The sequence below is a fragment of the Microcaecilia unicolor genome, chromosome 14 (assembly GCF_901765095.1).
Source record: "Microcaecilia unicolor chromosome 14, aMicUni1.1, whole genome shotgun sequence".
Taxonomy (NCBI): Eukaryota; Metazoa; Chordata; class Amphibia; order Gymnophiona; family Siphonopidae; genus Microcaecilia; species Microcaecilia unicolor.
In genome coordinates, this window is record NC_044044.1 from 19,999,604 (window position 1) to 20,015,826 (window position 16,223).

The 16,223-nt window shown below is 43.9% G+C and overlaps 1 protein-coding gene across 1 annotated transcript; it reads right to left on the minus strand.

Annotated features, from left to right (window-relative positions):
- Positions 1 to 249: 249 nt before the first annotated feature.
- LOC115457008 (extracellular calcium-sensing receptor-like) lies at positions 250 to 15,527 on the minus strand. The gene is made up of 6 exons (XM_030186433.1): positions 15,505 to 15,527; positions 13,856 to 14,147; positions 6,933 to 7,778; positions 3,753 to 3,965; positions 1,676 to 1,799; positions 250 to 1,184 (listed from the first exon to the last, which is right to left on the minus strand). The coding sequence occupies exons 1-6, from the start codon at positions 15,525 to 15,527 to the stop codon at positions 250 to 252; spliced, it is 2,433 nt and encodes an 810-aa protein (XP_030042293.1).
- Between the last annotated feature and the right edge of the window lie 696 nt (positions 15,528 to 16,223).

Here is a 16,223-nt window from a genome sequence, read left to right on the forward strand (position 1 = left end):
ATGAACAGGTTATGTCAGCATTAGAACACAGCAGGGGAGTTAGTATGCTAATATGACCCTTACAGTGCAAGAGAAAGGAATTGGGGGGGGGGGTCCATTTTAGGATATAGCAACTTGTTCATTAGGACCAAAGCAACAGAGAAACCACACAAAAACAAAAAAAAAATCTAAAACTTCAGTGCAACATCAAACACTTGAATTAACTGCATATCACTAACTCTTATTTCTCAAAATATGTTTTCTTTTCTATTAGTTGCGTTGATGCTTGCCTTTCTTCATCCTATGAGTTCCTTTTCCCATTAGATGCTCTCTGGTGTTCATGCTTGGTTTCAGTAAAATGATGTAGCACTTTGGGAAAAACATGCAAGCCAGCAAGCCACCGCTGGAAGCCAGAATGGCAAAGATCTCCACGGCAACCATGTTCTTCCCCTTCGTGCTGAGATATGCTGGGACAAAGGAAGCCCAGACACTACCAAAGATCAGCATGCTGAAGGTGATGTATTTGGCTTCATTGAAACTATCAGGAAGCTTCCTAGCTAAGAAGGCCACCAGGAAGCTTACCCCAGCCAGGAAGCCCATATACCCAAACAGGCACCAGAAGGCCAAGCTGGAACCTTCATTACATTCCAGGGTGATCTTCCCAGGTTGAGAATTAATGTTTCTCTCTAGGAAAGGCGGAGTATTGTAGAGCCAAACAATGTAGATCAGAACAGGTAGGACCATGGAAAAAGAGATGACAGTGTTGGGTAGCCTGGACCCCACCCATTTCCGAGAATTGTTACCAGGCTTAGTGGCATTGAAAGCGATGACCACCATGAGGGTCTTGGCTAGCACACAGGAGACACAGAGGGTGAAGATAAGGCTGAAGGCAATCTGACGGACCATGCATGTCGATGTCAAAGGGCGGCCAATGAACATCAAGGTGCAGAGGAAGCTGAGGAGAAGTGCCAGGAGAAGGAGGTAACTGAGCTCACGGTGGTTAGCTTTGACAATGGGAGTCTCATGGTTCCGGACAAAAATAAGCAAAACACCAACGAGAAGGAAAGAAAGGACAATGACAACAGCAGTGAGGATCATGCCTAAGGGTTCCTCATAGGAAAGAAAGTCCACAGGTTTTGGAACACATTGGTTTCTTCTGATATTGGACCAGAACTCTTCAGGACAGAGGGTGCACAAATGAGAATCTTGAAAAAAGAGAAATCAGAATTTAGTATTTTAATTTGCTCTGCCAGCATCCAATTGGTACAGATATACAAGGTCTAACATCTCTAAGTATGAATAGCTGTAGGGATTGGCACATGGAGCCCGAGCCTGTCACCTCTAGCATTGGATGGCTCAGGGGATGGGCACAGGTATAGAACACCTAAACGCTCTAGGAAGGTATGATACAGGGTATGGGTATACAAAGCCTTTCACTTTTAGGAATGAATAGTTTAAAGAGTGGGGGCAGTGACAGAAAGCCATCATCTCTAGAGCTAGATGGCTCAAATGTTGGGCAAATAGACAAAGAGCTTATCGCCTTTCAGAATTGTTTGCTCAGAGGACAAGCCCGAGGATACTTTTTCATGATATGAGGCTTTCAGAACAGAATTGGACCTATGAACTTAATAAAACCTCATGCAAGCCATACTAGTAGACCATCGGCCCATGGAGAAGCCTTTGGCTATGCGCTCACCAGTTTCATTGGCAATCTCACCAGGAGAGCACGGCGTGCAATCAAAGCAGCATGGTGGCTCCCCCTGCCTCATCACCCTCTGATGCCCGGGTGGGCAGCTGTCACTGCAGATGGAGCGGGGAACCTGAAATACAGATAAAGAAAAATCAGAATTATTCGACCTACTGTTAGATGTCTACACAACACTGTACAAAGCTGGTCAACAAGAGGATAAAAATGAATAACCCAAAAAGGACTTTATCTGAGATAGGTCACAGAGATCAGAATTGAGACGACCAGGTCAGGATGTGCTCTGTTCTCCCTGTAACTAACAAAAGGCTCTGCCAACACTTACACATGGGAGACAACAGCATCCTGTCTAACTGCCGATACTTGCTCAGGCAGGTAGCCTATTTTATCAATTAAGTAGCGAGATGCCGTTCCCCCCCCCCCTTTATTTGAGGTGGAAGTAAACAATAGGGCATTAAGGAAAAAATAATTCCTTTAGGGGTCCTTTTACTAAGCTGCGTAAGCGTCTACACGCGCTCAATGCGCGCCAAAATTTGTACCAGGGGCAATGGAGGGTTAATCCCTAACATGCTTAGCATGTGTGAAAATGCTTATTGCAAAGCATGTTAAAGCATTCTGCGGTAAGTAACGTTTTTGCATGCAATAAGGGAGCGATATTTGTATTTTTGCATATATTTTTTGGAGGGGGTATGCCAGGGATGGAGAATGGACATAGATGCACTGTTCAGCTAGCACATGGACATTTGCATGCACTGACTGGTTAGCACGTCTATAATGCGGAAACTCTTACCGCCTCCTATAACAGCTCTCACGTCCATTTTTTTTCAGGTTAAGCGTGCTAATACGAACAATGGCGCAGGTTCTGCAAAGAAATAGCTGGAAATGCCCTATTTCCTGGGCATGCTGGAAATGGGCTTAGGGCACGGGAACATAAGAATATAAGCATTGCCATACAGGGACAGACTGAAGGTCCATCAAGCCCAGTATCATGTTTCCAACAGTGGCTAATCAGGTCACAAGTACCTGGCAAGATCCCAGATCAGCAAGACAAATTGTATGCTGCTGATCCTAGAATATTCAGTGGATTTTCCCAAGTTCATCTTATTAATGGCTTACGGGCTTTTCTTTTGGGAAAGTATCCAAACCTTTTTTAAACCCTGCTAACCTAACTGCTTTTACCACATTCTCTGGCAATGAATTCCTGAGTTGAATTACTCATTGAGTGAAGAAATACTTTCCATGACTTCTTTTAAATTTACTACCTAGTAGCTTCTTTGTGTGCCCCCTAGTCCTAATATTTTTGGAAAGTGATTCAAATCAGGTGAAGAGCCCTAGCTGCTTTAGCCTTTCCTCTTAGGGAAGTTGTCCGAATTAGCACGCCTCCGGGAACTTTGGTCACCCCCGTGACGTAAATCAGTTGGGGACGCCCAAAATTGGCTTTCAATTATGCCAATTTGGGCGACCCTGTGAGAAGGACGCCCATCTTCCGATTTGTGTCGAAAGATAGGCGTCCTTCTCTTTCGAAAATGAGCCTGATAATGTATAAGATTCTTGTTCTGACCCATAAGACATTTTACTTAGGACAGCCTCAATACTTAGCCAATTTATTGATTCTCTATAGTCCGATACAAACATTATGATCCCAGAACCAGATTCTACCACTTTCATGAGCCAGACTAGACTTCACTAGAGAACAGCTTTTTTTTCTGGCTCCATTTCTGTGAGATTCTCTCCCTTAATACTTCCAGTCCAAGATTCACTTAGACCATTTTAAGAAGGACCTTAAAACATATATATATTTTTGTACATCAGCCTTTCTGGGATCTTGAATGATTGCGAAGTGCATGGACAACAATGTGAAAGACCCCAGTCATATATTGATTGGTTGCTCTTAATTTAAATTATTTTATTTTAACGTGTATATTATAGGTTCTAGGTTATTAAGATTTTGTGGCTAAACCATTATTGTAAATCGTTATGATTGTCTACTTCGCTTAAAACCTAAATATTAAACGTCTTATCTTATCTTCTATTCAATTTCTGCAGTCCCACAATAGAAGACCTTCACCTCTTTGCGTCTCCCATTCCACACAATGGCACTCTTGTTCAGGATGAGATTCTGCCCCTCGTAACTCCCAATCTTGACAAACTCAAGTTGGCCATTGGAGGCCACCTGCCAATTCAGGATGTCATAGACCGGTGGCGGGTTGCCTCTCTCATCAAAAAACAGTTCTTCATTGGCTGTGTTCTTAAAGTGGACTCTCTTTAGATAATGAAGGGACTGTAGGTGTCAAAAAAAAAAGAAAAGAAAAAGAGGAAAAGGCTTGGATAAGGAGGACCTGGTTAGAGATTATTGATATGGTGGAGATGTTCTTTTCCCAGTTTTTGAATGGCAGTGGTACTACTACCTTAAAAGATTTCGTAAGGGACACAGGGGAAGATTCAGTGAGTGTCTGGTTTCAATGAAAGCACATTACCTGAAAGCAGACAAAACACTGTTTTATTTATTTATTTCTTTATTTGTTTATTTATTTATTTATTATTGATTGGAATTTATTAAGCGCCTTTATGAAGAGATTCACCCAAGGCGGTGTACAGCAGGTACAATTTAACATAAAACTTACAAATTTGTTAACACATAACAGCTCATTGCATTGGTACTGTGTACATCTCATATAATGTATAAGATTCTTGTTCTGACCTGTTGGACTGAATGAGCCCTATTGGTCTTTGTCTGCCATCCTTTACTATGCTACAATAATGATGCAGCAAGAGAAGGGTGGTTGCACCACAAAACCAAGATTCTGAATTAGTCATTTGTTTCTATTGTCTTGGAATATTTTTTTTCATGAAGATAATGCTGGTGAAATGTGGCAGATCGATAGTACCGGGCAGTGGCAATGCATTTTCAGCCACAGAAATCACTGAATTGTTGACTTACTGAGTTCTGCCTCTGAAATTTATTGATAATGAGCAGGTAATATGTTGCATTGGTGGATCTGGGGAAAGGATGCTTGTATTTGGCATAGAGTTGAAATTCCATTCATACAATGGGTTGCAGCATGTTCTACATGAACCATGAAGATATTTGTTATAGACTTTAAAAAAGTTCAAATTTCATGGTGGTGTTCGTTATATATTTGTAATCAAACCTGGCTATAACCTATTATCAATGAATGGAATGGTGCTACTCTTTGAGATTCTGCATGGAATCTTTAGGATTCCGGAATCTTGCTAATCTTTGATGTTCTGGAATGTTGCAACTCTTCGGAATTCTGCCAAGTACTTGTGACCTGGATTGGCCACTGTTGGAAGCAGGATACTGGGCTAAATGGCTCATTGATCTGACCCAGTATGGCTACTCTTATGTTCGTAGGGGTTCCAGAATGTTGCTGCTCTTTGACATTCTGCATGGAATCTTGCTATTTATTATGATTCCGGAATCTTGTTATTCTTCGGGGTTCTGGAATCTTGCTGCTCTTGAGATTCTGCCGGGTACTTGTGACCTGGATCGGCCACTGTTGGAAGCAGGATACTGGGCTAGATGGACCATTGGTCTGACCCAGTATGGCTATTCTTATGTTCTTCAGTTGGGCACCTAGATTCAGCATGCTGAGTGCCCAGACTCCTCTAGAGAATATGAGGATAATGAGGCATCTACGAGCCTACTTACACCATGTCAGTAGCAGGCATAAATGTGTGTGTCTAAATGCAGGCCTTTAGCACATAATTTACTGTAAGTTGCATGCATTAATGTTGGCCCCACCCATGAACTCACCTGTGAATGTGGCCTTGCATTTATGATACGATGCTCATGTTGCTCTTGGAATTTCTTTAAAAACCCTCCCATTTTCCACCCAAAGTGCAGCTAATACTAGTGTGCTTTTAGTCTACTTAATCGAGAGGTGCTTTCCAAAGCCAGTTGATTTGGTTCAGGCTCCTGATGAAGGCCTAGCGGCCGAAACACAACTCGTGTTGAGTCTTGATTTGCCATCCAATAAAAGTTTTGCACTGTACCTTGATTTTATAAAGTTTTTGTTTGTCACTTTGCTGTTTTTTGGAACCAAGTTGTTGAATAAGGGAGAAAGTGCTCTGAGGTTCTCAATGTGTTCCCTATCTTTTGGAAACCCTGATGAAAGACATGTTTTCCTGTAAACTACAGCAGGGTAAATTTAGGTAAGACATTTGGGAAAACTTTCTGTCAAAGTAATTGAGCATTAGAACAATTTACCCAGAGAGATGATGAGATCTCCTTCATTAGGATTTGTTGAGATCAGTGTTTTTCTGGGATTGTGTAGATATGGTGAGTCCTGCCTTGGGGGCAGGATGAAGGACTAGATGACTTCCAGGAAGCCCCTTCCAGACTTGTTATTCTATGACTCCACTTAACTTTGGAGGATTCAGACAATTTTAGCTTGCTTTCTTTCTAGATGACCGTCTGAGGTCCCTTTTAGAACTGCTATTCTAAGGTCCTAACTAATTTCTTGAGGTTCCAGCACTATTCTTTTATGGGAGGTCTTCTGCGGTCTTCCCAGCATTGCCATTGTAGAATTCTAAATGAGCACATGGCGATGCTGTCCAGACCTATCTTTCTAGAGTTCTAGGTGATCACTAGAGAACTCTTCCAATCCTATCTTTCTTTAGTTCTAGAAGTTCTAAGGGGTCCCTTCCTGTACTGCCTTAATAGGATTCTAGATGACCTCTTGAGTGGCAACAGTGCTTTCCTATGTATCTCAAGAACCACTTGAGGTCAACATTCCCTTTAAGCTGCCCAGGTCTCCTCCGTCTGCATTCCTACCAGCTGGGCTGGTGCATTAATTTTGTGCCTGCCCCTCTTTACTGAAAACGCAATATTGATGTACCACTCCCCTGGTAGGAACATGGGTGGAGGACCCACACACAGCTTGAGTCTATTCCAACCCTTTTTCTTTTCATCAAAGTACGATGGAAGAGAATCTTGTTTCAGATCAACAATGTTGGGGGTCAAATTGGAAGTATATTAGATCTACAATTAATATATTATTTATATTTAGGCATGTGTCCTAGATTTTAAAGTATTATTTTATTGGCATACAGTACTATTACTATGTATTTGACTATTGTATTTTTACTTTCGTAAAGTGCTTTGGGTCTTGCTTTTATTCAAGGAAAACAGTATGTAAATATAGCATAATAAAATATTATCACAAATCTGCTATTTCTCCATCCCCTCTTCCTCCTCCTAGAAAAATGAAAGTCTGTTTCCTACCTGCCATGGCTTTACATGAAAGATGTCTGCACACGATCTTTGGGTAAATGGTCCTGTTCCAGGTTGGCACGAGTGGAGATCCTGCAGGGCATGTGAAACTGCATATACCGCATTGTAAATATTATATGTGATCCTCAGTTTGGAGACATCTGTATAGGTTGTATTCAGATCTCCTAGGTCCTCAAAACGTGTGCATGAATGAGATGCCTCTGTCTGACCTCCTTTGGCTCCTTTCACGCGTGGTATATTTGGAGATTCCCAGAAACACTTAAAGGTCTTCTCCCAAAACTCCTTGATGAAGATGTCTTTGGATGAGGAAGAAGGATGGATGCCTATCAAGAACTCTCTTAGGCCTGGAATTTCTCCTTTGCGAATGGCAAAACCAATTGTCCCTTCTAAAGTGTTTTGTAAGTTCTTGTCAGCCAGAGTCCTGGAAATGGACCAGGCTTCAGATGCCACCCAGACCTTCCCAGTGACGTTTTGCCTTGAAGCCTCTTCTAGCACTGGGCTCACATAATCTACATAGGCAATGACCACGATAACTTTGACTTGTGATTTCTTGACCACACTGACAATGTGCTGGACTCTGTCCATGGAGTATGTGGTGGTGATGGGCTCCAGAAATGCCACACAGCCACCAGCCTGGATGATCTCCTCCTTCAGGAGCTGGCTACCAAGTTGCCCATAATTTTCTGCTGATGCCAAGATCCCCACCCATGTCCAGTCAAAGTGCATCAACAGGTGAGCCAAACCCTTGAATTGGGCCTCATCACTAGGGATGGTGCGGAAGAAGGAAGGGAACAGATGCCTGTCACTCAGCAAAGGGATTGTGGCAAAATAGCTTATCTGTGGAAAGAGTTAAGAAAGGTGGTCATTTATCAACTAGTGACAAAGACTCATTCACCACATAGATTTTTCGTGCAATAATCAGCTGGTCCCTAGCTAGCAATTACCTTGGCCAGTCTCCTAGAGTTGTCTAGAGCTTATTAGGAGTGGACAAGCAAATAGAAAAGTATTTCTAGGGTGTCAACAAGCTCCTTAATCCATTAAAGATTTAACTGCATCTCACCATAAACATACCAGTAGTATGAAATATAAAAAACATCAAAGGCAATTCTTCTAACCCATTCAGATCCATAACATTGCTCAAAAAACAAACAGACAAACGAGGCTTTCGTTTTCTTGCAAAACTGCAAATTCTTCTCTTCCTGCAGTTCTTGTGGAACCCTGTTTCCACAAATAAGGCCCCTGATGTCCCCAAGTCAACTGAGGTTGAGGCAGCATAACAACCCTTAGGCAACTATGAAACGTAGGGGCCTTCAATTGAAGGGTCCTGGTAGGAGCCCTTGTGAATAGCCTACAGCCAACGACTTCCCTGCAGTGACTAAGTGATGTGGGAATAGATATAAAAATAGGTGAAGGTCCTCCAGGGGTGGCCGCTCCAGATGTGAAAGGTGATTCTATAAGCTGGTGCTTCAATTTAGATGTCAATAGTGTAAATTATAGACTAGTAGCACTTATGCACGTTATTGGCACCAGTAATTGGAAGCTCTGCATATTACGTATTACGTTCAAAATCTGCACTCTGGTTCATAAAATCATTTATGGAGAGGCCACAGTCTACACGTCAGACCTCACAGACCTACCACTCAGGAACACCAAAAAATCAGCTCCCACATTCCTGAATCTCCACTATCCTAGCTGCAAAGGGCTAAAATATACATTAACATATGCATCCAGTTTCCTCTAAATTAGCACGCAGCTATGGAATGCATTACCACTTGCCGTGTGAAAAATCCGCGACCTAACTAACTTTCGGAGATCACTGAAGACCAGCCTGTTCAGCAAGGCAAACCACAACGATACAGCCTAACTACCAGATAAAAAAAAACCTCAAGCCAGAACTAGATAAAACCCAACTCTCTATACTTGACTACCAAAGTCTACCCTACCATGAACGAACTTTAGCACAATACCACCCTATCTCCTACTCCGAATATGAACTCTTTATACCTGACTGTTTAATCTACTATGCCAATCATGATCTCTAATGTAATACCACTGTATCTCTCACTCCGGAAATGGCGATCGCCATGACGGAACAATGTAAGCCACACTGAGCCTGCAAATAGGTGGCAAAAATGTGGGATACAAATGCAACAACTAAAAATTAAGTGCTAGGCACTCTTATATAAACCCCGATATTTAAAACTATTTAACCATCCAGGAACTGGCTCCCTTGGTGTAAATGGATGTGCATAGTTTTAAGCGCTGTGATATCAACTAAGCGTATTCTATATACCACACCTAAATATAGGCGCCACTTACAGAATATGCTTAGGCGGAAATTTATTCTGCCCAGAGTTTCAGGCGCCATATATAGAATCTGGACCTAAGCGCCTAACCGCAGATACTCAGCGGGAGATAATCAGTTAGCTCACGCTGAATATTCCAGTTATTGGCTAGCCGCAATTCTTATTGACCTACCAGCAAGGAACATAAAACGATCATCACGCACATTCTTGAACCTCCATTACCCAGTTGCAAAGGACTTAAATATAAATCAATATATGCATGTAGCTTCTCGTACATCTGCACGCAACTGTGGAATGCACTACCAAATGCCATAAAAACAATGCACGATTTAACAGCCTTCCGGAAGTTATTAAAGACTATCCTGTTCAAAAAGACTTATCAAAAGGATCCTTCGTAAATGACCTGACATCGAAACTTTATCACAACAAGTTAACATTGAATTCTTTTTATTTATTTTTATTTGTTTACTTCAATCACATTGTCACTATTGAACGTTAAATATCACCCCTTGATTTCTACTGCCTGAAATGAACTGTATATTTATTTACTTATAATTTATTTTATATTTTCTGTACTTTAAATGCAATAATACTCTGTATTTCTCATTCCAGAAATGGCGATTGCCATTACGGCATAATGTAAGCCACATTGAGCCTGCAAAGAGGTGGGAAAATGTGGGATACAAATGCAGCAAATAAATCCCGCTCAAAAATGAGAGCGGGAAAATATCGGTGCTAAATGTAATCCTTAAAGAGCAGCGTGCCCTTTATAGAATCGCGCTTACAACCAATTCCAAGTTGGATACAACCAGGGCTTTTTTTGAGGGGGTACTTGGGGGGTACTGAGTACCGGCACTTTTCCCATTGTCTGCTAAAATTGAATCATGGACCCCAGGTTTTAATGAAAGAGCTCAGGCTCTACACACCAATTCTGCCTTGTCATAGGTTCTGTGACTGGTTGCAGGGGACCTGGCTATTATGGGGTTGGTCCCTCAGTGATCACCCCAGGGCCGGTCCTAGGGTCTCTGGCACCCCCCTGCAGACTATGAGTTGGCGCCCGTGCGGCCCACCTCCGGTACCCGCATGCTCCCGCTCCCCCTCCCAGTATCTCCTTTCTCTCTTCTCCCACCCTGCCCCTGTCCAGTGATTCTCCTTCGCCCCCATCCCCCGCCGCCCTTGGTGCTTTAAATCTTTAATTTACCTCCGTTCCAGCAGCCGCATCATTTGAAAGCCCTGCCCCATCTCTAGCCTTCCCTCCCTTCATGAGTTCGTTCTGCAGTCCCGCCCTCGAGGAAATTACGTCAGAAGGCGGGACTGCGGAACGAACTCACGAAGGGAGGGAAGGCTAGAGACGGGGCAGGGCTTTCAAACGACGCGGCTGCTGGAACGGAGGTAAATTAAAGATTTAAAGCACCAAGGGTGGCGCGGTATGGCGCTGCAGCGGCGCCCTTGAAGGCAGGCGCCACCCTGCGGTGCTTACCCCGCTTATCGGGTTTCACCGGCCCTGGAACACCCCGCTCCTGAAGGGTGGCCTAGCATCTGAGTACCAGCAGCTTTTTTGCTAGAAAAAAAAACACACTGGATACAACATAGTGAAGGAAAAAAAGGGGTCAGAACTACGATATCTGATAGAAAAGTAAAGAAAGGATAAACGCAAAGTAAATCCAGTGTTCCGCAGGATTCGCATAGGCTAGCGTCTGAGGTTAAAGCATCTAAGAAAAGACTACTACTACTACTACTATTTAGCATTTCTATAGCGCTACAAGGCGTACGCAGCGCTGCACAAACATAGAAGAAAGACAGTCCCTGCTCAAAGAGCTATGTAATAAAAGTGAGCCAAGTATAGGACAATCAAGCCACTGTGACATCACTGATGAGGTTGGCTCTTATTGGTGGCCTGAGGCATTATGACATCACAATATCACCTCTGATTACTACTACTACTACTATTTAGCATTTCTATAGCGCTACAAGGCGTACGCAGCGCTGCACAAACATAGAAGAAAGACAGTCCCTGCTCAAAGAGCTTACAATCTAATGACTGCGCACTGGCTTCCTGTACAACAAAGGAGGATCATTTATAAACTCCTTCTCCTGCTTTTTCAAACTATACATGCAGAAGAACCGCCCTAACTCTATCGCTATTTAATTCGTTACATACCTGCTCGTACTCTTACATCTCGCTATCAAAATCACCTATATATGCCTAGTTATAAAAGAAATATTTCATGAACCTATTAGAGAATGTATTTTTTTTTTTCAGGACAAGGACCGCTTTTGTGGAATTCGCTTCCTTCCCATCTGCATTTGCAGACATCCTTGACTCAATTTAAAATAGATTTGAAAGCTCAACTTTATCTCGGGTACAAGCTGAGATTATAAGTCCTTTGGGGACAGGAAAATACCTGCTGTACATGAATGCAACTCACCTTTAGCTACTGCTGATAAAGGTGTGAGCTAAATCCAAATTCAAATAACCTGTGACTGCTTAGCCTGGAAGGTCGGCAGGGACAATTAAGGCATCAATAAGTCTACTACTACTACTACTACTACTATTTAGCATTTCTATAGCGCTACAAGGCGTACGCAGCGCTGCACAAACATAGAAGAAAGACAGTCCCTGCTCAAAGAGCTTACAATCTAATGACTGCGCACTGGCTTCCTGTACAACAAAGGAGGATCATTTATAAACTCCTTCTCCTGCTTTTTCAAACTATACATGCAGAAGAACCGCCCTAACTCTATCGCTATTTAATTCGTTACATACCTGCTCGTACTCTTACATCTCGCTATCAAAATCACCTATATATGCCTAGTTATAAAAGAAATATTTCATGAACCTATTAGAGAATGTATTTTTTTTTTTCAGGACAAGGACCGCTTTTGTGGAATTCGCTTCCTTCCCATCTGCATTTGCAGACATCCTTGACTCAATTTAAAATAGATTTGAAAGCTCAACTTTATCTCGGGTACAAGCTGAGATTATAAGTCCTTTGGGGACAGGAAAATACCTGCTGTACATGAATGCAACTCACCTTTAGCTACTGCTGATAAAGGTGTGAGCTAAATCCAAATTCAAATAACCTGTGACTGCTTAGCCTGGAAGGTCGGCAGGGACAATTAAGGCATCAATAAGTCTACTACTACTACTACTACTACTATTTAGCATTTCTATAGCGCTACAAGGCGTACGCAGCGCTGCACAAACATAGAAGAAAGACAGTCCCTGCTCAAAGAGCTTACAATCTAATAGACAACAAATAAAGTAAGCAAATCAAATCAATTAATGTGTACAGGAAGGAGGAGAGGAGGGTAGGTGGAGGCGAGTGGTTACGAGTCAAAAGCAATGTTAAAGAGGTGGGCTTTCAGTCTAGATTTAAAGGTGGCCAAGGATGGGGCAAGACGTAGGGGCTCAGGAAGTTTATTCCAGGCGTAGGGTGCAGCGAGACAGAAGGCGCGAAGTCTGGAGTTGGCAGTAGTGGAGAAGGGAACAGATAAGAAGGATTTATCCATGGAGCGGAGTGCACGGGAAGGGGTGTAGGGAAGGACGAGTGTGGAGAGATACTGGGGAGCAGCAGAGTGAGTACATTTATAGGTTAGTAGAAGAAGTTTGAACAGGATGCGAAAACAGATAGGGAGCCAGTGAAGCGTCTTGAGGAGAGGGGTAGTATGAGTAAAGTGACCCTGGCGGAAGACGAGACGGGCAGCAGAGTTTTGAACCAACTGGCATACATGGCATAAATACTGCATGTTACTGGTGCCTGGATTTGCACAGACAGATGAGGTATTGCCATAATTTAAATTGTTGCTAGATCAAAGAGCATCAAATGGCTCCAGGTGAACAAGAGCTAGTTGAGCCAGTCCTGGGTTTACCCTCATCCAGTGGTCTCCACATTTCTTGGAAAAATCGAGGCGGCATGCCCCAAAGATACAACGTGAACAAAATCCAAGACATCCGAGGATGTTATAATGCCATTGTATCGCTCCATGGTGCGACCGCACCTCGAGTATTGTGTCCAATTCTGGCCGCCGCATCTCAAAAAAGATATAAAGGAACTGGAGAAGGTGCAGAGAAGGGCGACGAAAATGATAAAAGGGATGGAACGACTTCCCTAGGAGGAAAGGCTGAGAAGGTTTAGGGCTCTTCAGGTTGGAGAAAAGGCGGCTGAGGGGTGATATGATAGAAGTCTACAAGATAATGAGCGGAGTAGAGCGGACAGATGTGAAGCGTTTGTTTACACTTTCAAACAACAACAAAACCAGGGGACACAAGATGAAGCTAGAATATGGTAGATTTAAAACAAATAGGAGAAAGTTTCTTTACTCAGCATGTAGTTGGACTCTGGAACTCGTTGCCGGAGAATGTGGTGGCAGCGGCTGGCCTTACGGAATTTAAAGGGGGTTTGGAAAGATTCCTGAGGGTTTGCTGGGTTCTTGAAGCCTGGATTGGCCGCTGTCGGAGACAGGTTGCTGGGCTTAATGGATCCTTGGTCTTTTCCTAGTATGGCGGTGCTTATGTACTTATGAATACCTGGGGCTAGGTGGTCTCCCTAGCTGGATTTTGTGTTCCAGAAAGCAATGACTTGGTTAGTTTCTAAAGACCCTTACCTGTGGATATCCATAGAGTCCCAGTAGATAGGCCATGGGGCGTGAGACATACGAGGATGCCCCCCCAATTACAGCAACTAGAGGTGGAGCCGCGGAGCACTGGAAGTTGGGGATGATTTGGCCCTCTCCAGAAAGAAGCCACAGAGTCCCCTCCAAGCCCTTTGTTGGCATGCCACAGCTGTTGACCATAGAGAAGCCCAGGGTCACATTGGGGAGCAGGCCGGGGCTGGCATTCACCTCCTCAATAGCAAAACGCAGGGCCTGGAGCCATTGATAGGACTGGAAGTCGAACCTAGAGAGGAAGAGATCTGAAATCAGAGAGGTAAATGGCTAGAGGGAGACATGGAGGCCACTTCAGAGTTTGCAACTTCCAGACCCCCAATGCATTTGTGGGATTTGTAGTCCCTGCTTCTTCCAGTGAAACCAGCACTGCAGGTATCAGGATGCACCAGGCTGGGGTAACACAAAACCCAGCAGTGGTCTGGACTCTGGAAATGGGGCCACTCAGCTGGCTGCGAGAGTTCCCTGGCAGACTGCATCCTCAACCTCTGCCCTTGCACCTTTCCTAATTATTACCCTAGAAGCACCAGCTGCTTTGTTCAGTGCTGGCAGCTCGGGGTCCAGGCCCAAGCTTTGCTGTCCTTACAACAGGCCATCGTGAGTTTCTTCCCCAGGCCCACACTATGCACAGGTAGCAGGAAGAAAGCAGCACATGCAGAAGTGTCCTGTAATGCCTTATCAGTCAGATATGGACTGGAGCCACTCAGAACATGACTGACAGTAGGATGATTTGCTTACACGATGCATCTCAGGCTCTCTGGAAGGTCCCTGAAGGAGTGGACAGATACTGTTTTCGGCAAGCGAACAGGAACGAGCCCTCCTATAGTTACATCACCCTCCTGACTAAACCCCTGGACGCTGAGGCTCCTCAAGTGACATGGCACCCCAGACACCGGGCGGAGGGAGAGGAAAAGTAACAGTAGCGGCAGCAGAAGCATTTCTGTGGGGGGCCAGGCACAGACTGGACAAGGGGGAGGGGAAAGCAGGAGCCTAGAACCTACCCCTACATTGTTACCAGTAATTGTGCAGGGGGAAATTGCTTTTTAGGTCTGTGCTGCAGAACCTCTGACCCAGCCAAGAGCCTCAGCATTCTCTGAATCTGGTTTCATATCTCTCTTTTTTTACCTGTCTTCCCGCCTTTCTAATTTCTGATCCTTTTTTTGTGACTGTTTCTCGCTGTCTGTTTATCTCCTTTTTTTATCTAGTACTCGCTGTCCTGTCTATGCCTTTTTTCTCTTTGTCTCATTCTCTCTATTGTTCTCCATCTGTTTCTCTCTCTCTCTCTCTGCCTGTCTATCTGTCCCTTTACTGATGTCCCCCCTCTTTTGCGGTCCTGTATCCCTGGATTTCTTGCTAGCTCTAGAACAGGTTGGTTTTAAAACTTGTGTTGAAAGCCTGAGGGAGAGGTTTTCCCCTTCATTAAACCATTTCCTAATTAAACCTATTAACAAATGAGGCCTTGTACAGTTTTTCTCAGGTCTCTGATGAGGGAAAGGGGCTAGGCAGGGGAATAAAGACCTGGGGCTAAAAAAGAACTGTTCTCTCCATGCTCCATTTCTACAGCACACATGACAAGCACTAAACCTTACTGTCTAGGCATGAAAGAGGTCATCCTTTAAGGAGCCGTCTAGATTTAGGTTGCAAGAACGTGTGTAAATGCAGACATTCTCCTCATTTATGTGTGTATGTAAGTACAAACGTACATATATAACCATTATTCAGCAATGCAGTATTACATAAGCATCACCATGCTGGGACAGACCAAGGGTCCATCGAGCCCAGCACCCTGTCACCGACAGCGGCCAAAAGAACAAGCAATTTGTCCCTCGTCCATTCAATAACATTCTATGGCTTTTTTCCTCCAGGAAGCCGTCCAACCCTTTTTTGAAGTCCGCTAAGTGAACCGCCTTAACCACCTTTTCCGGCAGCGAATTCAACTACACGTTGAGTGAAGAAAAATTTCCTCCGATTCGTTTTAAAATTTACCACACTGCAGCTTCATCGCATGCCCCCTTGTCCTAGTATTTTTGGCCAGGTTCAACTGCTTTCCATCGCAGAGCCGGCGAAATATCAAGGGGGCATGTTGGCAGGGTAGTGAAGGTGGGACGGGGGAGAGACGGAGGCGTGCTCACGAGATGACCGACTTCGCCCAATAATGGAAAACAAAAGCCAGGCTTGTAGAGCATTTCGCCGGCTGTACTTGGTCCCTTTTTTCACGACCAAGCTTCAAAAAGGAGCCCCAACTCACCAAATCACCACCGGAGGGAATCGGGGATAACCTCCCCTTACTCCCCCAGTGGTCACCAAC